The sequence below is a fragment of the Cygnus olor genome, chromosome 6 (genome assembly GCF_009769625.2).
Source record: "Cygnus olor isolate bCygOlo1 chromosome 6, bCygOlo1.pri.v2, whole genome shotgun sequence".
Taxonomy (NCBI): Eukaryota; Metazoa; Chordata; class Aves; order Anseriformes; family Anatidae; genus Cygnus; species Cygnus olor.
Window position 1 is genome coordinate 15,523,406 of NC_049174.1, and position 23,822 is coordinate 15,547,227.

The 23,822-nt window shown below is 42.4% G+C and overlaps 1 protein-coding gene and 1 long non-coding RNA gene across 6 annotated transcripts in view; one reads left to right on the forward strand and one right to left on the reverse strand.

The window, feature by feature from the left end:
- UBE2E3 (ubiquitin conjugating enzyme E2 E3) overlaps window positions 1-11,241 on the reverse strand; it is a 60,723-nt gene extending 49,482 nt beyond the window's left edge. Inside the window, exons 1-3 of one of the 5 annotated variants that reach the window (XM_040561412.1) lie at window positions 11,022-11,220; window positions 9,720-9,922; window positions 7,507-7,557 (exon numbers count right to left, since the gene is read on the reverse strand). In XM_040561412.1, the coding sequence (XP_040417346.1) occupies window positions 7,507-7,557; window positions 9,720-9,913 (245 nt within the window). In that variant the 5' untranslated portion in view covers window positions 9,914-9,922; window positions 11,022-11,220. Of the gene's footprint in view, window positions 1-7,506; window positions 7,558-9,719; window positions 9,923-10,309; window positions 10,355-10,536; window positions 10,558-11,021 lie in introns of those variants that run through there. The other 4 variants (XM_040561413.1, XM_040561410.1, XM_040561414.1 and 1 more) reach the window with 4 other exon arrangements.
- A 481-nt stretch (window positions 11,242-11,722) lies between these two features.
- Window positions 11,723-20,623, forward strand: LOC121072127. Its single transcript, XR_005821023.1, has 4 exons — window positions 11,723-12,100; window positions 13,069-13,127; window positions 18,503-18,649; window positions 20,269-20,623. It is a non-coding gene; the product is annotated as an uncharacterized LOC121072127 (long non-coding RNA).
- The last annotated feature ends 3,199 nt before the right edge of the window (window positions 20,624-23,822 follow it).

Sequence of the window (23,822 nt, forward strand, 5' to 3'; positions counted from 1 at the left end):
TTTCTCATCTACTTGCACTTTGTTAATTTGAGTTAAAATTAGGTGTCCTGAGGCTGTAAAAGTAAATATCAAATCTGATGGCAAGGCGTTCAGTGCGCTAGGACCTTGCCATGTACACTGTTTATTACAAACTAAATATAACAGGTTGGCAGTGAGGAGCAAGGCACAGTTTGAATGTAAAAAGAAATATATATATATATATATATATATATATATATATATATGGCATACTTTAATTAGTTTTATCACAGAGCCTGAAGGGGCTTTGTGCAGTTATACAAATGGATATTTGAAAAGCAGATTTGTCCTTAAGCGTAAGGACATATTACTTTGTGGTTTTTACAGATTTTTGCACAACAATGCTTAAAGAATTGTTTAAACAGACTGGTCCATCTTGGGCTCTTCTATTGTTTCCAGACAAAACTTAGAAATAATGAGGGTCAGTTTTTAACACCAGTAGCTGAGTGAAAAGCGTTTGAACTATTTTTGCAGCTCCAGAGTAGATAGATGGCCGATTTTTTTTTTCCATTTTGAGAGTACTGCTAATGAAAACTGGTGAAAGATTTATAAGACCTTACGACTAACATACAGACATTTAAGAGCATGTATGACAGCACTGTGGACACTGCTTACACAAGGGCCTAATCTGCAAATTTGCAGGCATAAAAACTTACTCCTATGAGTAGAAAAGTTTATTTGTATTGCATAACACTGTCTTAATTATGCCATGCATGAGAAATTCACTGTGTGGGGGTTTTTGAAAAAAAAAAAAACAAAAAAAACACAACCAACAACTAGGTTTAGAGCTCAAATGAGGTCAACACTAGGACAGGGTGAAGAAAAAAAAAAACACACACGAGGCAATTTTAGTTCGTGGATCTCTCATCCACTCTCAACTGAAAAGAAAGTAATTTAAATATTCTCACAATTCAATACATTCAGGAGTTACACAATCTTCCACTGCTGCATTATTTTTTAATAAAAACAAGTTAAATAACAGTGCACTCTAGCAAAACTTAACACTTCAATGTTTTATTGAAATGTCTTTCTAAATTTGTTTCATCCCTACTCCTTAAGCAGTTTCACTGACTACTGGCAAATAAGGTAAAAGCCACTCTGCACATGTAAAGATAGCAGAATGAGGCTGTTACTACAAATGGACAAAAAATACCGACTTCTGATTGCTGTGCTAAATTACACCATTCCTTGCTAGCCTGACCTAGACTAGACTCTTCTTGTAGAAAAGGGGGAAGGGAAAAAAGAGCATGGAAGAAACTGCTTAGTAGAAATAACTCTAAATAAATCAAGGTTATCATTAGATAAACAGATCTTTGAATCACTATGAGCCACTGATTTACGTTCAGAGACTAACAATGAAGGAACTGCAAGTCTATGTTCAAAGCTGGACGATACTAAAAAGCAGTATTTGAATATTCACTTGAGAGCTACTTCAAACATGTTCTTACAGGATTTGTGAACCCTCTTAATGGTATTTTTGTAACTGCAACTGCAAACTTCTGTACAGGGAAGGAAGTGTTAGAAATAATTTCGTGGGTTTGTATTCTCAGAATCATTCTGCAAACTTCAGCTTTCTTTTCTTGTAGCATGGATTTATTATATTTAGTGGTGAGCAAGTGCTGGGGCAAGAAGAGACAGAAAAGTGCAACATAGCTAGCAGAAGATACATTATCAAGTAGGGTTTGGATGCCTTTTTCATTATTTTAAATTTTGCTCCTTCAACGTCAGCATGGGCATTCTTGCATGCACTCCTAATATATTGTCTCTTACCTACCTCAATCAACAGCTCCTTCTGTAGGGAACCATTTAGTGTTCACAGTTGGGGTTTTCACTACAGAGGTGAAAACAAGCCAAACTGATTTTTTTTTTTTTTTTACTTGAGACTCAATATTTAGCAACATGAAGACATTTGCCCAATAATACATGAACAGTACAAATGCACAACTGAAGAGATTGCCATTGATCTGAAAAGCCAGAAGCTTGATTGGAAGAATTCTATGAAATTCTATTCTATGAAAAAACCACAACAGTACATGTGACGACCTAGGCATGCATTTGTGCTGCTGTATTTGACTACACTCAAAATATTCTTCCTCCTACTGATTTCAAAAAAGTAACAAAACTAACGCCTGGCTTTGTCAAAGGAGAGATGGAAACTTACTACATTTGAGAGACAAAGGAATGGATTGACTTATTCACATTCACATCCTGATGTGTCTGACAAAATGCTTCATGTGAACAATGCCTACTCTGAAGAGAGGGAGGAAAAATCCAGCAGAGTTCATTTCAATCACCTATTTAAACCATTTAAGCAAACTTGGATGATTTTTTTTTCCTCCCCGTGGGTAGCACTATCAGATGAGCCAGCTTCACTTGCTGACTGGAGTAGTCACCCCCCATGGCAGAACTGGAGCAAACCACAGCTGTGCAGTAACATCTTCAACAGCCACAACTGTTTGCAGAGTAAACATTTGCCTATAACCTTACTGTAGATAGAGTATGTTAACAAAAAGGAAGGCTTCTACCAGCTTATCTGTGGCACCTTCCTCACTAACACAAGGCTGTGAAAGGGTGCTCAGCCCAAAGCGCTCTCTGCACATAAAGGAGCCTGCACCACCGGAGCAATTGTTCATTGCTTCTCATTGTTTCAGACAGCTCAATTGAAAGAGCTTAAATTGCTGGTCTGAAGAATACCTTCACAACATTGCTTTAAATATATACTGCAATGCTTCCTCAGTGATGGGGTAATAACCACAGTGAGACAGCTACAAACGTCTGGATTCGTGGGTCCATAACTAAACCAGTAAAAGCATTTGTCTGCCAGGGGTTTGCAAGCATTTCTCTTTGTGTCAAACTCCAGACCATGGGGTTGAGTTGGCAAAACTCTGCAGCACAGAATTAGCCCAAGATGTAGCAAATGCAGTCCTTTGGAAGCACAAGAATACGGCATTGAAACAAAACCCCTACGTCTTCTGCCCATTGTGCTCAGTACACATACTCTGGAGTGTTATTTTAAAATAAGTAATTTTAAAATGAGCTACTCATAAATTATCAACATACTTGCAAGCTTAGGAGAGGGCACAAACAGCAAAATCATCAACTGCTACCTTCTGTAGTACTGCTTGAGAAATCACATTAGTATATATTAGAGTATGAGGACTGAAAATAAATAGAGATAGTAATCCCTGTTGAGAAAAATCTTCTCAGCAGACTGATCAGGTTCAGTCAGGCACTCACTAGCAAGAGGATGAGACAGAGCAGAGAGCCTTTGGGATGATCCAAGAACCTCTGTCTTGGTAAGAAATCCCATTTCCCAGCAGCTATAAAGGAGGAAAGCTGCCTCTGACTGGGGCTCTATGGCACGTGCTTTGTCTGGCCTTTTTTTTTTTTTTTCTTTTAACCACTTGCTTTCAGATGTCTGATCTTTAATTTAACAAAGAGAAGTGATTAAAGCCAACTGACAGAATAGACCGTAAAATGCTCAAATTCTCACACTGACATGGGAAAGGCACACTATCTTAACTCGTTTCTTTCTAAACCACATGAATCAAGCTCTCAGTGGATACACTGATTTTAGTGTTTGCTTTCATTTTCTCCAAAGTTTACACCAAACTCAATTTGTTGCAAAATGGAACGTAAACTGTAAAGTACGCTGGCATGGGTGTTACTAAATATATTTAATATTGGGTCAAACTTCTACAACCTTCTCATGAAGACGAACAATAATTAATTTTGGAGTGGAAATGAGGAGTGAGGAAAGACAACAGGTAGTACGTAGTTTTGCTAATGTGGATCAGCAGAGCAGCCAGGAACAGCTAAAGGAAGCTGCTGTAAATCACAGTGTCCCTGGGAACAGCCTCACTCGTGCCAACGCTACAATCCAGGGAGCACAAGGAGGGTGGGAGCCAGCTGTGCCCTGCTCCACCTGAGCTGCAGCCTCCAAATCTCACAGGTCAGAACAGCAGACTCAGATCCAACCTCAGCTACAGCGTGCTGCCCTCTGCTCAGAGCAGTTTTATGCCATGAACTGAAAATAGTTATTCCAGATATGTCAAACCTATTTAAGAGCATCTCTGCAGCACAGATTTACCACGCATTACGTGCAAGATCTTTGCAATATTTTTCTGAGAATGTGCAATGGTGGGTTTTGGCACACTTCCATACCTTGAAGCACATATAAGCGCTTGGCCATGGTTTGAAATTGAGCTGCCCAGGAGCAATAGGGCCAAGACCTTTTTAGCTGTGCTTTATGCTATTAAAAGCACAAAAGAAATTAAATACAGCACACTGCATCAAGTAATACAACTTAGACTTAAGCCAGCAAAAGCAAGAAAAAACAGGATCAGACACCTGTGACCTGGGTTTACCTATCTGCCCTGGTGCTACAGCTGGACAGTCACTGACTCATTTTGGGCTCTTCTGTTAGCCAGGAGAAAACACGAGGAGAAAGCAGTACTTAACTTCTTTCCCATCATCTTTAGTGGCTTAAGACCAAATCTAGTTTTATTGTTTTTGAAGCTCTATCTTTCTTGGAAATCTCACCAAAATCCACAAGAATTTTGAGTATTACTGTATGTTAAAGAGTACAGCTGTCAGCATTAAGATTTTATACGTGGTACCCCCCAGGATGCAGTTTGTGTTTACCACTCACAAACACAACAACGTGACTTTTCTAACAGTTCATTGCCCAATTAACTGAACAGAATCAGAAACCAAACTCCACTGTTGAGATAAGCAAACAAAAAATGCTTTTTAGACATTTTTAATTTGCCTGTCATTCTGCTATCCCAGTGCCTAAAATAGAACTTAATGTGCAGCCCAGGCCTGCTCAGCACACCCAAGAATGGGGCTCTCTTGGGGCTCTGGCATTTTAACAAAACAGATGTTATAGTAATAGATGCGACTGTGGGAAATTTAACTGCTGAGGAAACCTACACATCTTTTGTGTGAGAATCACAGTGCAACCAGTTGGTGTCATTTTTAAGTTGCTAACTCAACCTCAGATCAGTCTGATAGAAGTGGATTAGGGAGCAACTCTACGTGCAGTTACACTGGCAGGTGAGAAGCAGCAGCAGCCACCAACATGTACTTCAGTACAGGAGAGTTCAACACACTCTTCAGTATTTGCATTGTACTGAATTAAAATTACATTTACTGGTTTTTGTGTGCCAATATCATATTTTAAAAAATGTCTTTTTTTTTTTTTTTTAGTTACTTGAATAACTGGGCAACTAGAAGGACTATCAACCGCATCAGCTACCGGTTATATTCCTGGGAAGCCTGCAACATGTGGGCTGCAAATGATAAGGGTGCGTTCTGGAACTGCGGGAGAAACAGCTTGGCATGAAGAAATCCCCTTGGGAGAAGTTACAACACAGGCCTTTTTAATTTTTAAAGCACACATGAATATGCCCAGGTTCTACAAGCTTTTAAATGTGTATAAAAAAAGTAAAGAACATTTACAAGAAATGTAAAAAGTAACATCCTGCTCCTTGTTGCATGAAGAGTGTCAAACGCCTGCTGCATCAGTTTGTCTAATCTGTGCTACTGCACCCTATAAGAAATCATGTTGCAAGCCTTTTGCTTCAACTGCTCTGCAAGCTGCACAGCTGCATTTACCTCCTGATACCAAAAAGGCTCCTTCTAAACCTTAAATTCCAATGGAATGGTAATCCTTTGGGCAGTGAAACTCTGTTCAAACTGTTCATCCTGAAAACCCAGAATTTCTGTTAAAGAAGCTAATGTCTCTCGTAAATATGTCTGTGGAGGGTAAAAATACATTCATCACATAGCTGCTCTTTATTAAAGGGTGAATTTCTCTTCAAAAATACTTGCAAGAAAAGAAGCACTGGCTTCCTCACTGACAATATATATATATATATATCTTTTCCCCTACACTCTGTAGAAGTTAGAATAATTTTAGACACATTGAGGGTTTTTCATTATTCTCAACAGCATTCCTGGGCAACTGGTAGCACCAGCTCACAAGAAAGATTCTGTGCAACACTCCTGTGCTAATACCAGAGGAACATGCTTTCCCAAGGAGCTAAACATCAGATGCTATTGGGAAGTGTGAGGGGGGAGGCTTCTCTTTCGAAAAGCCAAGCTGTAACTTGCTGTACCTGAAACTGCTACAGTAATCTTTTCAGCATTTATCTACAAGGAAAAGCATTAGTGTTTTATTTCCTCCATATATTTTTCTTTCCTACCATGCCTCATTTAGGGGGCCAAGAACAAAATTAATGACAAACACAGAGCTAGATCCCAGTAATAGGACAGTTATTAAAAAGCAACAGTGACAAACAACAACAACAAAACCCAAACAACCAACCCCCCCACATTTTCTCGCTTTACAGAGCTTGCCTCTACTGAAGAGGGAGATCCCGCTGACCCTGCATGCAAATACATCAGAGTGCCACAGGCAACCTACGGCATAGTCCTCAGGATAAGACACCTTTACCACAAAAACAGTAAAACGCAGCTCTGGTTAGTCCCTGCCTCTCCCAGCTTGTTAAGATAGGAGAACAAATCACATTTTACCAAATTCACGAGATCTGCACCAACCCCTTCCAACTATTCAAAATGCCAAACAATTCTAACGTAAAATCAGACAACACTCCCAGCATTTTTTTAACACGTGTACAATGCTTGCTGTTACACATGAGCTATTAATCTGAAGAAACCTTACAGTCAGAAAGCTTACTGAGGTGCATCAAATGAAAGCAACATTATTAAAATGCAGTTTTAGCACAAATCTGAATGCTGGATGTTCACAGCTAATGAGAATTTTTATGCATCTTTTAAACAAAAGTAAAACATGTAAAAGATTTAAAGAAATTAGCCAGCTATGCTACTATTTAACTTTCCTACAGATCAAGTGCTTGGGTTACCTTCGCTTCAACTAAGACCCTATCACTCAGCCTTCCAAGCCTATGACTTTGTTTTCTAAAAACCAACAGAAATGTCTCTCAAGTTGGGAACCTCCTTAAAAACATCCTTTATCAAGCGACTACAACTCTGACCAACAGAACATAAATTTAAAGGCAATACTTCTCATCTAACTACCAAGCAACGTACTAAGAGAACGCCTATAAAAATCAAACACAGTTCCTTTACTTTTGCTTCAGAACAAAGCGATAACTCTATAAACCCAGCACTCAAAAGGCCAGTTCAAACTACATGCAGACATTAAGTCAAAAGCTTCCATGTATTTTGAAGTTCATACAATCAATGTTTCACAAAGACAGTGACCAGCCACAAAAAATAAACTGAATATATTTTACTACGTACTTAAATCACAAATGACTACACCTACAACATGCAGACGAAATACCAAAATTCAGTATCAAACCTGCCCTATGCTTGTTCAATCCACTGTACGCATTTTTTGTCTAATAGTCACCAGCTGTAAACACGAACTTTCCCATTTGTTAGCCTGAGCAGATTAATCTCCTGCCACTGTCCACAATTTAAGAAGCTGTTACATACCTGCAGTTAGGAGGAGGATCAAGGGTTATTTCAGCTAGCTCCTTCTGGATTCTGTTGGTGAAATGAGAACAGACACAAAGCATTTGAGATAGTCTATAGAATAAATCAGGGAATTACACTGCCCTCTACCACCATGCAGTTAAATGCAAGATTGGCTTTGCCTTCAGTAATGCTAACATGGCTGCTTCCTCTTTGTTCTCAGAGGCATAACCCAAATCCCATAGCTGAGAAACTTTGCAGCTTTTTCCTGCTTGATACTGTACACAAACAGAACACTCACAGCTGAGTTTGGTAGAAATTCCCTACAAGTATTCATAAAAGTGACTCTTTTTCATATCCGAGCACTTTTTACCAGAGAGATTTTCTTTTCAAGCTAATATGCAAATGAGGCGGGGGGAGGCTGTACAAGCACATTTGACAATGACTTAAAACCAGCACAACAGAGCTGTGATCGAGGCTGAAGAAGCGAACCATGCTGTCAGCAAACACATTCATTTGACAATATTTTGACCTCCTGCTTTTCAGGGTGTTTAAAAAGTAGATTTGCAGATCTGCCAGGCTGTCTCTGTTACTGGAATGATCTCTCTGGATCAACTTTGCTCCTCTCCACACCTTCTCCTGCCTTTCCTCCCCCAACCTTATACAGTAGCTGTATTTTACATGATAAAAAGCAACATAATAACTTGAAATAACCTGTGCTTAGCTTTACATTGTAACAACCATTCCCAAGGTGTCACAGTCCAGAAAAGGAATACTGAAAACTTTTGGTGGATTTAATAATTTATTCAGACACATACAAGGTGTAACTTTAAAAGACTCATGGCAAATTCCTCTTTAAAATCACAAGCAAGAATTCTCTGGACAAGAAGGCTCACATAAGCAAGACTGCTCTTCCATATGAATAGCGAGTGGTAAAACGCGAGCTGACAGAAACCGCCCTGAAAGCCCCTGCACTAGTCCCGTTAAGTCTGATCAGACAACTGAACTATTTGAGATGTATGGAATTGGACTTACAATAATTAACTGAAATAAAGGCAAGAGGACAAAGCTGTCTTGGGTTTCTACATGATGGACCTCATGCATTTCAAAAAAAGGTAAGTAACAATAAATTGCAAAATCTACATAGCATTTGCAGAACTTTTCCTTCTTTAGCCAGTCCTATTTTATAAGGTTTCTTTAACAAGACGAAAAGTCATCAATGTCACCCAGTCGTATTCTGCAGCAATTCTAGCACATTTCAAAAAGTATTTACTGAATTTAAGTACAATGCAAAAATACTAAAACATTCCTACAAGTCTGAACCCCTGTATTCACACCAACTAAGCAAAACTCAAAGCTACTACGGCTACTCCACAGGTCTTCTGGCTACAGTGTATTTGTAAATATTTGTACAGAAAAGGACCTCCAGGGAAAAGACTGGAAAGTTATGTTTCTTCTCAGAAGACAACTGGAATCAAGGGATTTAAAGTTTGCTTTATTTCACACAGCTGAACTTACAGCAAATGATTAACGCGCATGTCTTAAGAGCTGGACTGTCAGAAAACTTGTATGCAAATAAAAACGTAACAGATAAAACCGAGCGAGGTTTCTTAAGATTTTGATACTTAAAGGTAGAGGCTACCTGAAGAACCCCATGGTTTGAATCTGCAGATCCTGAGGGAGAAGACTTGCCTAACTTTCTCCTAAAAGAACTCCAGGACAAAACAGTGACTTGAAGGTGCACAAGGCTCTACCGTACATTGACGCGAGAAGCTAGTCAGAAGGCCCACAGAAGTCAATGGGGTTTTGTGACTTCTTTAATTAAAGAGCACTGCTTGCCATCAGGCTGCAGGCTGAAACACACCAGGAGGACTCCACCCTATACCAATAAAGGATGGAAAACCAACTCTGCAAAAAAGACACCTGAAGCTGACACTCTCATTCATTTCTACAATCGTGAAAGGCACGGAGGTGCCCCTCGAGCCGGCCTGTAAGTTACTAAGTTCTCAAACAACTCTTTAAAAGAAGTACGACCAGCCTGCGTAATTGCCACCCCAATAAGACTTGGATTACCGAAGATACTTCCCGGCAGGCTCCCGCACTACAGAAGTTTGTACTTCACTATTTCCCATACAGCTTTACAAGAATCCCTCTGCCTCGAAAAGCGCAAGGTGAACACCTTGACTCCACGCACTGTACAAAACTACCACGGAACGCTTTACTGGCGCATTTACCTTTTAGCACTAGTAGATAGCTTAGCAGTAGTTTTGCTGGAGAGTTTGGTGTTCTTCTTCTGCTGGGTTGCAGAAGGTTTTCTTTCTTCTTGCTCTTCGGGTTCAGGTGCTGGTGGATCCCTCTGATCGGCATCCGAACTACCGCTGCTGGTACTTGGACTTTCATCGTCTGACCTCTGCCTATCACTGGACATCGTGGGGAACTTTTTTGGGGAAGGAGAAGAGAAGAGGCAGAGTTAGTACAACAGGCAGGACGGTCTCTCGCCATTCCCCAAGCTCCAAGGAACACTTAAATTGGAGACAAGTCAATTTCACTGAGAAATTGACCAAGATCCGCTTCTTTGTCTCCTTCGCAAGGGCTGCAGCTTGACAGCTACAACGCAGTATTTACACTTCTGAAAATACAGATATTTCCCATTTTTAAACCCACTCGCATTTTTTTCATACTTTAAACAATATGCCAATTGTCGACTTTGTTCTGAGGCATGAGACAGATTTAGCAGGGTACTTAGGCAATCAACATTAATAACTTATGACACATTGTAAATAACAGACCTCACTGAAAATGTTTTTTAAAAAGTCACTAATACCCCGTAAATATTTACACTGGAGCAGAGCATTTTATTGGGTCCAAACGCCAGATTCCCCCCTCGCCCCCTCTCTCGGAGAAAATACATTGCCAGCGAGACTTGGGCTGCTTTCAGAGCGAAACATACACTTGCTCTGTGCATTTAAAGGGCTGGGCGCCGGGGGAGGGGGGGGGGAGAACGTGGGCTGCTTTTTAAAGGGGAAAAATAAAAACCGTGGCAAAACCCACCCCGAGCCCCGACCCGCACGCGATGCCTGCGGAGCGACCCGGGCAGGGGCAGCCCCGGCGGCTCGCAGGGCCGGCGGCAGCGCTGCGCGGACCCCCCCTGCCCGGCGGCCGGCAGGCAGACCGACATTTTGCGGCGGCGGGGCGGGGGGCGAGGCGGGGGCGGGGGGCGCCGAGGAGGAGCGCGGCGGGGAGCTGCTGCGGCAGGGCTGGGGGCCGCGCTTTGTGGGGAGGGAGAGCCCCGGCCGGCCCCGCTCCGCTGCGCACCGCACCGCGCCGCTCCGCACCGCCCCGCACCGCTGCGTGTGTGCCCGGAGCGAGGCGTCAACTCGGCCCGGCCCCGCGGCCCCGGCCGCCGGCAGGCAGCGAGCGCCGAAAACAAGAACAAAGCTCCTCCAGCCGCCCCCCCCCGCTCCTCCCCGCCTCCCCCCACCGCGCTCGCCCAGCCGCCGCCGCCGCCGCAGCCACCTCGCCCGCCTCTCCCTTACCTTCGCCCGCGTCCTGTCCCGCTGCTGGGTCGGGGGGCCGGGGTGGCGGGGGGCCGGGCCGGGCCCGCGGCGCCCGAGGAGGGGGACGGAGGCGGCCGGGGGGCTATACGGCGGCGGCGGCGGCTCTGTGGCCGGGCGGTGTGGAACATTGAGAGCCGGAGCAGGGGGGGACGGGGGGAGGCGCGGTGCGGCCCCGCGGCCGGCGGGTGGCGCTGGCGGGCCCCGGCGCTGCGGCGCGGGCTCCCGCGGCGGGCCGGGGGGCCGGGGCGGGGGGCGGCGGGCGGCCGGGAGCGCGCCGCCGGGGGCGGGGGAGAAGCGACGGGCGGGGGGGGGGCGCCGGCGGCTGCCCGCCCCCGCCCGCCCGCCGCGGGGCTGCCGGCGGGCGGGGGGAGGGAGGGGAGAGGAGAGGAGAGGCGAGGGGGGCGCTCGCTCCCGCCTGGCGGCCGCCGGAGCGCGCCCCCCTCCGGGCTGGGGTGCGCGCAGGCGCTCTCCCGCCGCCGCCGGGGGCGCGCGCGCTCTCCGGGCCGGGCAAGGACAAAGCGGCGGCGCGCACGATGGGGGGGGGGAGGCGAACGGAGAGGGGGAGCGGGAGGCTCTCGACGGCGGCCCCGGCCCCGGCTGGGAGCGGGGCTTTGCTGAGCCGCCGGCCCCAGCCCGACGGGAACCGCCGCGGGCTTCGGCAGGGCCGGTGCCCACCGACGGCTGCGCCGCGGGGCCCGCCCTGAGGAGAGCGGCGGGGTCGCCGCAGTCACCACAAGCCGCGCCTCGCCTCGCCTCTGGTGCCTCGCACCTCCCTCATGCCTCGCCTCACTTCATGCCTCGCCTCGCCCCGACTCACCTCGTGCCCTTCATCTCAGTACGGACAGACACCAAAACGTTTTATCACCTCCCGTCCGATCCCCCCCCAGAAATCCCCGCTCTCAGCACAGGGTGAGGCAAAAGATGCCCACCTGGCCTGTTGGCACAGCGGGGCCCAGGAGCTGCAGCTGGTCCCACCTCGCTCGGCCGCCCAGCGCTGGCCACAGGCTGAGGAGAACAAGGGCACCCGAGGTGCTGCTGGGCAGCCCCGCTGCTCACAGGTATGGCAGTCCTGAGTAAAAGCACATTTAGGAGTCCGAAGCAGGCAGCGTACCACGCTCTGAGGGGCTTTGAGGGGAAAGGGGGTAATCAGTTGCAGCAGGTGTCACGGGAAGGTGGTATAGGACGGGGATGTAATTTCTTGCCCATCACAAATGTGCCGCTCTGGGGCGTACCTGAGAAGCGTCTCACTCTACATCTACAGGGTACGCGGTCTGGCAAAAGCCATCTGCAGATTGGAGTGGCGGAAATATTCCAAACTTAGTCTGATCATGCCAGCAATAATACTCACTTGTAAAAGAAGAGTTACTCTATTTGTGAAAAGGAGATGGGCTTGTGAATAACTGGCTACAGCAGAGGTGAAATTAACAATTTTTGTGAAGTTTTGTGTAAACACTAAAAGTGGAAATTTACATGAAACCGCTGTCCAGCACTTGGGCTTGCACCTCGATGGCTTTTACCTCAAGGGCTTTCATTATCAACAGCCTAATGACTTAAAACTACTGTATTTTCTTAGGTTTAGCAGGATCATGGGGCCAAAGGGTCTATAATGTGCTCTAGAGGGACTACACAACCAGTGTGTCAGGGAGTACAGCTCTGTCAGTAGCTGAAGTTAGCTCAGTTGAAAAGTATGCTGAAGATTTGGTGAGAGAGCTGAATGACGTGATGTAGAGGAATACTGGAGGTTTGTTTGTTAAAGTAGGCTATAGAGAATTCCCAGATCACCACTACAGGCAATTTGCCCCTGAGGTATGCTGTAGAAAATTCCTAGCATAAACAGTATCTGGCATGATGAGCAATCTGGGCACAATTAGTAAAAGGGAAGCATGGCAATATCAAAAATCTGTCAGTCAGCAGTGAAAGCTTTTTTTTTTTTTTTTTCTTTCCTATTCTGTTGATGATGCCCAAGATAAGGCTTGCTGGTGTTTTGAAAGTCAGGATTAAGTGTTTAACTTTTATTTTATTTCAGGTGAAAATCAACAGAGGAGTCCAAAAAATGATTAGAAGAGTATGCATCTACAACAGAGTGTAAGTAGATTGGTCAGGGTTTGCTCACCGTGACAACTACACATTGTGTGGCTTCTATGGCTTTTAGGATACAAAATGAAAATAAAGCCCATTTAACAGAGGCTAATTGAAAAATCAGTCTAGATTGTATTTTTTCCCCAGCCTTTTGTACCTTATTAAAACAAATTTACCAAAGCAACTTGTGGATATAACAGGTGTTTATTTGAATGCATATTCATTCATTTGACATCAAGGTGCAAAGGATGACAGTTTCTTCTTATGAGGTTGTATTTTCCTAGGGTATGTTTGTTATCTTGTCAACTGTAGAAAAAGTACTGCACTGAGATCTGGTGCAGTGGAAGCAGAGGGAGAAAATGCTGATTTTAATAGCCATAGTTAACAAAGCTACATATCATGATCTCTTTGACTTTTCATACCCATTGTGATGTGACATCAGCGTAATTTTAACTGATGTACCTCTCATGAGTGCTTTTTCTCTGCCAGTTTATTGGGTACTTGAACTGTGAAAGTGCAACCAGTATTGTGAAGTGCAGAGCCTTCCTAAGTTCAGACTTGTCTGAATAGTCCCGGGCACTCAGGCATGGGTGAGGCCTGCTTTTTTTTTTCCTGTGATCAGATGCCCTATTTTTTTTTTCTTTTCCCTGCAAGCCCTACTCTCAAAGGCTGTTGGTGTTTTTTCAGAAGCCCAGTATCTCTTTGGGTATGTCTCCATCCCTGTTCTGTCAGAGCACAGGTATGAAGTTACTGTCAACATGCAGAGGTTTAACAGCTGCTTTGGGCTGCACAGACATCTGAAAATATTTTTATGGGTTTAGGAATTCACAGTTCAGTCTCCTCCATCTGACATGAAATGCTGTGATAGCAAACAGCTCAATGCCTGGCACCAGAACTAGGGTGAAAGGCTTTTTCCGCTTCTCGCAAGTAAACTACAAGGGATGGAAAAATCATTGCTTGATCTCCTTGCCCCTACCATTTTAAGGGTGTACAGATGGTAGAATAAGGCCAGCGAACATTTTTCATGATTAAGAGCAGCACAATTGAAAATACTGTTTAATGTTTACAGTCATATACTGCATCTTCTTTATCACAAAATCATTGTTTCCTGACAGTAAATACATCTCCACCTACCAATGCATCTTTCTGTCCTGTGTGTTCCCATACCAGGCTGTGTTGTTAAAGCACCTGTTGGAGCTCTACAGTGATGCTACGGCTGAATGTGTGCAAACTGCAGAGCCAGGAAATGAATAAAGTCTTTTTTTTTTTTTTTAAGTAGATGTGATGTGATAAAATTTAGATTGTGTTTTTGTTATTAATTAGTTCCACAGTAGCAACTGCTGACCCTTGTAAGATAGATCACATGCAGATATCCAGTGTGTCTTTTCCCCAAATAATTTACAGCTTTAGCAGAGAGAGCTAGTAGAGTAGGTTAGATTAGAAACAAAACCTTGAGCCGGGAAGAGATGTAGTGATTTACAGAACGGAGCTCAGGAAGCCTGTTACAAAGTCAGTAATTACAGCTCATCCTGTGGTGCCTTAAACTTAAAATCACTACAATAAATAGGATTATTTTTATGTTGTGATGCTATGGGTTCATTTGGGTTTATGAAAGCAAAATAAGTCCCTAAAGAACAGTCTTCCTACTGTGTTTCAATTAATTTATATCCTCAAGAATCCATAAGAAAAGTAGAAGTAATTTTTTGTCCCCAAACCAAGAGGTGAAGTAAGCATGGCAGTGGGCAGGATCCAACTGTTAGGAAACCACTTCCCTGTCTCTTTGTCAGCTAGTGTTTAGCCCATCTGTTGGTTTTGCATTGCCACCTTCCAAATAGCGGCTCAGGAATGTGATAGAGGAAGGATGGGGAGGGAAGGTGGAAGAAATGAAGGCGAGAGCCAGAACACTGCTGTGCTTCAGTTGCTCTTGTTTGAAGAATAACTTTTTGGAAGCTCTTGTAGCTGAGGAATAATCCCGAGACTGCTCTAATGCAGATTGCCACAAGGCCCAGAATTTGGGACACTTAAATGAGTTTTCAGGGTATCTTTACTTTCTCTGGATCCTTACATGTTTGAATAAAGTCAGGAGGAGAATAATGTGACCAACTGTATTTTAGCACAGGAATTAGCAAGTTAGCCAGGGTTCTTTATAGTGTTGAACTGCTGTACCTAAATCCATAGAAAAATAGTTAACATCTTGAAGCACTACAGACATTAGTTAATCTTCATCATAATCCACTGGAATAGATAGAAAGTTCTCCTGTACAGTATGCATTGCATTTGGCAAACGCATTTTACACAGACTAAATGGAGAGTTGGGTACTAGGTTTTAATGGGCAGATTAGCATTAAGCACTTAAAAAACATGTCAGGTAAATGGATGTTTTTGTAGCACAAAGTCATGTGGAAATGTTTTTATTTCAGGGTTCCCATGGAGTCCTCATATTCTGTTGTGTAAATTCTTTCCTTGTGCGTGGACTATTGATGCAAGAAAAAAAACATAACGGCCCCTTTGGAGTTCCTGTAGTCATTCATATTAATCCGGTGTCTGTGCATGTCAAATGATTATCAGTGCTTAAAAAAAATCCATTTTTTTTTCTTGAAAGCAGCTTGTGCTAGTCAGCTTTTAACCTATATAATTATTGTTTTACTTGGAAAGCTATGAGCAGAGGGAGAAAAATTAAATAGAGACACTTCAGGTGGGATTGGTGTGTCGACTGGACAATAGTAATTTGCACTTCATAAAGGTATTTCTGTCTTTATAAATAGGTGTCACGTCAGTGAGTATTTGTCTGCAAGCGATATCATGAAGTGAATTTTTCACTTGAAATTTTAATTTAAAAAAAAAATCCTTGATGTATTTAAATTGGTAGTTTCAGCTTGCTTTAACACAGACACAGTTTTTAGTACACTATCGTCAGTGTTTGACTGTAGCAGAGGAGGATACAAATACCATCAGCCTTTTACCTATACCAAAGTGTATGAATGATACATCTACAAGCCACTTCATAAACTCTAGAAAACTATTTTTTTAGTGTATATCCAACAGTGTAGTGTTTAAATCATAAGTTAGGGAGAACTTGGCTCTACAAATATAACCCTGGCAGACCAGCATTCTCAGAAAACTGTGTGAGAATCTGTCCCATTTCTGCACACAGGGTGTAGTAAAATAATGCCATCATTCTCAGTGTGTGATATTCTGTTGTGAAAGTTGTAGCTGTTGTAGCAAATACTGCTGAAGGCTTTGTAAGCTTCTAATTTCCCTGTTACAAAGAGATATTCCACCCCTAAACTATCTCAGATTAAATTATCTATAAGTATATACACAAGCATATATATTAGTGCTATCTACAGACTGCTCAGATTGGAAACCTTTGGCTCCATAAAACCTTTGGCTCCAAAAGACCAGCCTGTACTGTTTGAGTGAAAGCAGAAAGTTAATAGGCTGGTAGTAATAGAGCTAATATGCCCTTTCATGCCAGCCAGAAGAAGGCAAGATAATTACAAAGTCAAGCTCACTTGACCGAGTTGAGGTCAGAAAGAAACGTACACATGGAGCAGGGCATTATTCATAAGCTGATTGATGGTTGTTTTTATTTTTTACTTTTTTTTTTGTTTTGTTTTTTAATATAGTAAAATTTACATAACTAAATTGGTTGATCCTGAGGGGGTTATTAAATACAAAAGGATCCTGGACAGCTACTTCAGTCTGGCTAATGTACTTCTCTGAGATTAGGTGCATAAAAGTTTTACTCTATCACTCTTAGTGCTGGTGACAATTGGCACAAACAGCTTTGTTCGGCTTGCCTGCCCAGCAATTTGACACACTTCTCTCCCAACAGGCTCCTCAAATTCTGGTTTCTGCCGCCCCATCAAAGAGGAAGGAACTGGTCAGCATTTTAAAAAATTTTTACAAATCCCTGGGAGCAGTCACACCCCTCTGCGATGAATCACAGTGCCTTACATCTGCCTGCCTGGAAAACCCATGACACTTCTGAACGCGCCCTAATTATAGGGTAAAGCCCATACATATTTCCTATTATCTCGTCTGCACTGGATAAAAGGCCAGCTTGGCTGATCGCCTGTTGTACAATAAAGAAGCAATGTCTTCTTTAGCATATAAAGATCAGGATTACCAAATACTCCAGTAGAATAGTATTGCAGCGTCTTGCTTTTTGACTAGGAGTATTACTGTCTGCATTTATGCACTCCTACAAAGGGACAGGAAAGACAGGTCAGGGGCCTATCATGATAAATCACCATTTCAATTTGGGCAGGGCTGATGCTCCACAGCCTGCACTCCTAAGCTACCTGCACAGTCTCCATAATAGGAGTAGGTGTTGCAGTTCCTAGCTGTCTTTCTTGTGCCCCAGTGGGTGGGAGATGTTCCCACAGCAGTCATAATAGGAACAAATGTGTGTCAGGAAGGGATCCCCATGGTGGTGGTGAGGGCTGAGAATGGAGGACAGCCCTGGCGGAAGAGCTTCCATGTATTTTCTTCTGTTACCAGCCCTGCTGGAGCAGTCACATCCAAGTAGAGAGCCTGGGTAGTACTGTCTTAAATACTTGTAGCTACAGCCATCGGAGATGGAAAATCAGGCCCTAGAGACACACTGGGAAAAGTCAAGGACAAGAGCAGATTGAATCCTGCAGTCAAGGGGGGGTTATGTTTGTCACTGAGTATGTTGAAAGGTTTCTATGAAGTTTATAAGTGGTGAAGTGGTGCAGACTTTGAAATAAGCTGCTTTTATTGTTATAGTCATATTTTATCACCCCCATCTGTGTGATGTCAAGACGTGACTGTCTTCAAGTAGCTCTTCTAATGTCATCAGCCAGAAATCTTTGTACAGGAAAGGAATTATGCTTAGCAGGTCTGCGGTCGGTCTGATTTAGTTTTGTCCCATGGCTTCAACAGTAAACTCTTGTTTCACCATACAATTCTTTTTGTAATGAGCATTTCTATTTTACACTTTTGAACAACTTCCTTCTTCCAAGTGAAAACTGAACCAGGCTCACTCTGGAGTCTCTCATTAGGCTGGCTGGGTAGTGGCTGATGGATGAGTGTCCTTCCTGGCCAGCCACGTGCACTGCCTGTGCCGAGCTCCCAAGCTCTCAGCAGAGAGTGAGAGATGAAAGGTGTCTCCATGCCCCTGCAAAGCACAGCTGCACTGCCAAATGCGGTCAGGTGGCTTTTCTGTCAAAAACCCACAGTGTCATTTCCCTACCTTTATTCACGTGTGTGCCAACAGACTGACTGTTGTGTGTTTTCCAGTGCAGTAATCCCAGCTGCTCCTGCAGCCCTCCTTCACAATGCAATGTGACACTGCTGTGCATGCTTCTACTTATAATGTTTAATAAACATGTAAATTAACTCCGTCTCTTCAGGTAGGAGAACTGTATACATGCTCTTCTGTATCACTGAACACAGTATCATGAGGAAGTCAGTGTCTGCTGAAGTCCAGCTTTAAAGTGTTTCAGGTTTTCCAACCTGAGTGAAGCTGAAATGATGCTCTTGTGTTCTGTGAAATGCAGGTGAGGAAAACTAGAAAAAGCAGGCTTATCTCATGCCACCTCTGCTTGCATTGATCTAACTGTAGCACTGCCTATTCATCTTTGAATCTCTAACAGTTGCCTTTTACTTCCTCTTTACTATGTTCTCATTAATGCTTAGTGTGAATATTAATATACTATGTTTTTAGGAGTGATTTCTGGTTAAATAAAAACAGAAGAGACCATACTATGCCAGAACAAATATGAACATGGTGCTAACTTCAAAACAGCAGAAAAAATATGCCGGGGAAGCTGCTTCCACACATCTAACATCAAAAGATTTCTTTACTTTGTACTGTATCCATGATCTTGAAAGCCATGAAAAAAAAATGTCTCAGGGGTATTCTTATTCCTATGTTACCTTACGTTGTTTTAATTAATTTGCTAAATGGAGATCATCATTCCTGAGGTCTGCTTATTTTTGTCCCTGTTTCAACTGTGTGTGAGAATGAACTTTTGGCCTTTGCTGTCAGGCTGCTCATGATTTTAAATAGTAATGCTAGTAGACTGTATTAATCCTACTAAAGGAAAAAGGAAATTTTGAGGTCAATGGAATCAAATTCGTCTAATTTAGCATTGAACTGGGACACAGGTATTTAAAGTGAAGTATCTAAATCCCAGTACATAGACAGGTGGCCAGATTGTTTTAAAAAAAGCTAGTAACTTAGTAACTCCCATTGATATTGTACATATGATATCTTCTCATCTCCAATATAGATATGACATTCTGGTATGATACCTTCCTATCTCAGCATCAAACCAAGGATAAAGGAGATAGAGAAGCAAAATGATTCCAGTAGTATGAAGTGGTTAAAGCATATCCATTTAATAATGGACATTTTGCAGTGTGCATTTTAAGTCTCCAGAGTACATTTTTTCCTTATTTAATTATCTTTCTCAAACTTATCTTTGAAATAGTATGGTATAACATAATTCTAGATGAAACGCTTGTGTCATATGTACTTCTTTCTATGAAGAAATACAGTGACATTAAGATTCGTTTTATCAAATTAATAGCTATTAAACTTTGGCAATATGGATAAGTGACTCAGAATGTGTAAAGTCCTGAAGCAAACAAAAAACTGTGCAATGATACATTATTTTGTACCAAGGAAGCAGCAAAGTCAGTATTTACATTCCAAAATTCTTTCTTCAGAGAATCCTACCCTACAGAGACATGTATGTCAGAAAAGAGGCTTCAAAGTGCAAATCAACTTTTTTTTCTTTGCATTATTTCTTAGCATTTAATATGCTATTGATGGGTCATTCTAAACTACCAAAAAGCATGGTTCATACAAGTAACGTCCAGTAGCACTGGAAAAGCTTTTATGCTGAGGCTCAGGGGTAATGGTTGATAATCTGTGTTTCTGCTCTGGAAAAAAAAAATAGCAGAAGAAAAAAAAGGGAAATTGAGAAACAAGTGGGAGAAAACATTCATCTTCCACTCCACAGGATTCAGATATGTAGATCTCCTTTAGTGTTGTCCTCTACGACACTGTGATGCAAGAAAAAAGCCTGACAGAGGTGAATAAATGCATCATTCTCTTGAGTAATTATATGTGAATTGATTATGTTTGTTTATTTTTGTACTACATTAACAGAAAACTCATGCTGTTGAGTGAAAGATCAAGAACTGCTGAATTTTGACCTCAGTGCTGAACTACAGCTCTACCCTGACCTGCATTAAGAAATCCAGATCAGATGATGCCAGCTAGCCAAACTCAGTCCACCAGGCTGTTCAAAACAGCAGGGAGAGAAGGTACGCTATACTATTCAGCCACAAATGGTAAAATGGTAGTAATATCATTTGAAGGCGTCTGCCATCAAGTCAACTCTCAGATCTGTCCACAAGAGAGAGGTCCCAAGATTGGTGTTTGCAGGTTTTACACACAGACCACACTCAGACATTCCTAAATTGTCTCTCCAATCAGTCACATGATTGTCATTTGGATAACCAGCTTGGCATGTATTAGTCACATCACAAACACAATTAGAAACTTAGGAATGGCCTGAAAAATAAAGTTGCACATCTACCCTGCTTGTTTGCCATTCAATCTGAAAATCTTTAAGTTCAGGTGATTTAAAGTATCCACTAAAGAGAAAATCATCTGGTTTTGTTTGTTGTTGTTGTTGTTTTTGTTGTTGTTTTGCTTTTCTCTGAGAATGTGGGTTCTCCTGCAGGTGACCACCACTAGGAGATTTATCTCACTTTTCTTACTGTCTCTTCCTCTATTTTCTTAACAGTATTGTCAGATATAACAGGAATGAAGCAAATTGGAAAATAATTTGAAGGTATAATACTTGCAGATGTCCTGCAATATCCTCGGCTATATCACTGAGGTTTCAACAGTCCTAAAATTGGCTGTCTGTAGTATCTTGGGACTGTAGATTAATTTCTCACACTGGGCTGAACACACCGAGCCGTGGAAGAAGGACCGTACTGTAAGGAAACAGGAGCATACTTAACAGAACAGGCCAATCATCTTTGGCAGGCAATAGTCATGCAGCAAGCACAGGTCTTAATATCCTGCAAAGATGTCAGCAAGTTTCTGGAAAAAGGTGCTTCCTAGAAATGTAGAATTAAACTAATGCCTACTTTTGATTTGGGGTGGTTCCTGTCCACCTCTGCTGCACGATGCTTCAGTCCATGACAGAGGATTTATGACATTGTCAGGACCATATCTGAAGAGGTAAACCAGTGTTTTGTTCAGTACTCTGCTTGAATTTGACCATTTGTCCTGACATTTCCACATACAACAAATCTTCCTAGTAACAAAAATACTTCTTTTTCCATCACCCATTAGAAAGGGGAGATTTCTGTTCTGTCTTCAGGTGTACCTGCTCTCTAGCAGTTACCGTGCTGCCTGGGATCTAAGAGGTTTGCTTCCCTGTGTAGGCTGGCCCTCCACAGAATTTGGGTCAGTTTCAGAATATCATTATTAAATTTTAAAGCTTTGTTTTCCAAGTCATTACCTAGAGCAGCTCATTTTCAGACAATGTTCTCTCCTGCCGTCTACTTTACTTTAGGAACAGCACTTCTCCTAACCTCAAGGGTAAGTCTCATGACACTAGAAGGCAAGGATTTTTTTGGCAACAGAGAAACCCTTTTGAAACCCTTGCTGAAACAGATAAGAATGATCACAACTTTCACAGCCCTCAGGGTAAAGTATAACATGTTATTTTAGCCCTGCTATCCTCACCATGTACACAGCTTAAAGCAGCAACGAAGAAAAGAGGAAAGCAGAAAAGGTCAGAATGAAGAGTGAGAAGAGGAAATAAGTTAGATAAACCCTGTCTGGGCAAAGGAAAGAGCGAATTTAGGCTTGTGGCCTGTTGTAATATTAGTTATTAATTCTTGAGAGAAGATCATATATTGTGGGAAAGGGCAGCAGAGACTGACAGATGAGCTAGATAGCATTGCTACCCTGTGACCCCAGCAGTCACAAAACTGATCTGTGTCAGAATTTCCTCATCTGTAAAATGAGAAGAATTGTTCTAACTTACAATTCGGGTCCTTGAAAGCATTAATAGATACTTATTGTTAAGGTTCTTTGAGACCACCAATTGGAAATACAGAATAACCTCTCTTCTGGGTTGTCTTTTGCATCTCATTATATTCCAGCCAAATTCATTTAGAAGACAGGTACTGTCAATTCAGTGTTTCTTGGAAAATGATCAACTTTAAAAATGAGGAGAAAGAGTTGTTATGAAACATATCTAATTTTAAAGCAGAGGAACACTACTAATGCAGTCTCCTGACTGTTTGCTGTGGTACCTGCCCCCCTCCCTGCTCTACTTCCCCCCCATCAAGCACAGCCAGGCTTCAGACACTGCTCAGGCTCCTTGTGGGACTGTTCTCCAGAAGCAAAATTGACTTTTTTTTTTTTTTTTTGAAAACAAGAGATAATTTCTTTACGAGAGCTGAAAATAATATGCCAACCTTGTCTCTCCCTTCCATACCACATACTTTTCTTAGCACTATAAAAGAGGTCTGTTCAGTGACTGCTGTCATGGAACTATGTCAAGGAACTATGGTATTCCTTCTTCTGGAGAACATGCAAGGGAGCAGTGGAGATATCTCCTTTCTGTAGAATTAGGTGGTGCAAACAAAACTGTAGCTTTTGTGCTCCTGTGTTGATACCCACTTTTCCACAGTTATGCAGGATGTGATTTGTACCAGTGTCGTGTACTTCTGAAATGTATGGTGAGCATGGGCAGTTATGGAGACGATTGCCTTTTACGTCACCTTCAGCACCGCCCACCACTGTGCTCCTGTGAGCAAGGAAAGTACTGGAGCTGAAGAGACAGCCTGGCCTTTATTAAACCAGTTTCAGGAAAGGATTAAAATAATCCAGTTGCATTTCTAGGTTTTAAATTAACTTTAAACCCTCAGTAAATTACTAAATGAAGCTGAAGACCTTTTCATCCTTAAACCAGGTTAATTTTAATCTTTAAAATTATTCCATTTTTATAACATTTCCAAACCCATTATAATGTCAGTGGTTACGTACTGTTACTCATTATTAGTTATTAGCTGTCATGGCTCTGTAACTTCTCTCACGATGACCTCTTTTCCAGTGCAATCCTGGAGCATAAACCCTCTTTTACTGAAGTTTATTTTCAAATATCATTCAAATATCATCAATGTGCTGCACTCTGATTCTTGCAGTTTGCAGTATGCAGCATTCTTTATTTGCTTCCTGTGTTCTGTCTTGGAGAGTATCAACGACATCCAGAGCCTCTGGTCACTGCCATCTCGTGACATCTGAAATATAAAGATTTTTTTCTTTTTGCAGGTTCTAGTGCTTGCATCATTCATGTGCATGAAGATTAATGAATTCCTGCTTGTAAATAATTTGAGAAGATGTCCTCCAGAGGGACTATTTGTTAAGTAGTGTCAAACTTTTCTCCCCACCAAGCCTGATATTACTTTCCATAGTCTCATCCATTGTTCTGTTTTCATTCATTTATTTCTCCCTCTCTCCTCTGATTTTCTCTCTCATCTTTATCTCTTTTTGCATTTGTCTGTTTTTATCACTATAACTTCTCATTTGGTAGATTGGCCACCCACCTCATTGCCTCACTTAACCTTTCTTTCTAGATCAGCTCTTTCCACTCTTGAATGCCTTCTTGTCCAGCCTTGTCAACTCTTACC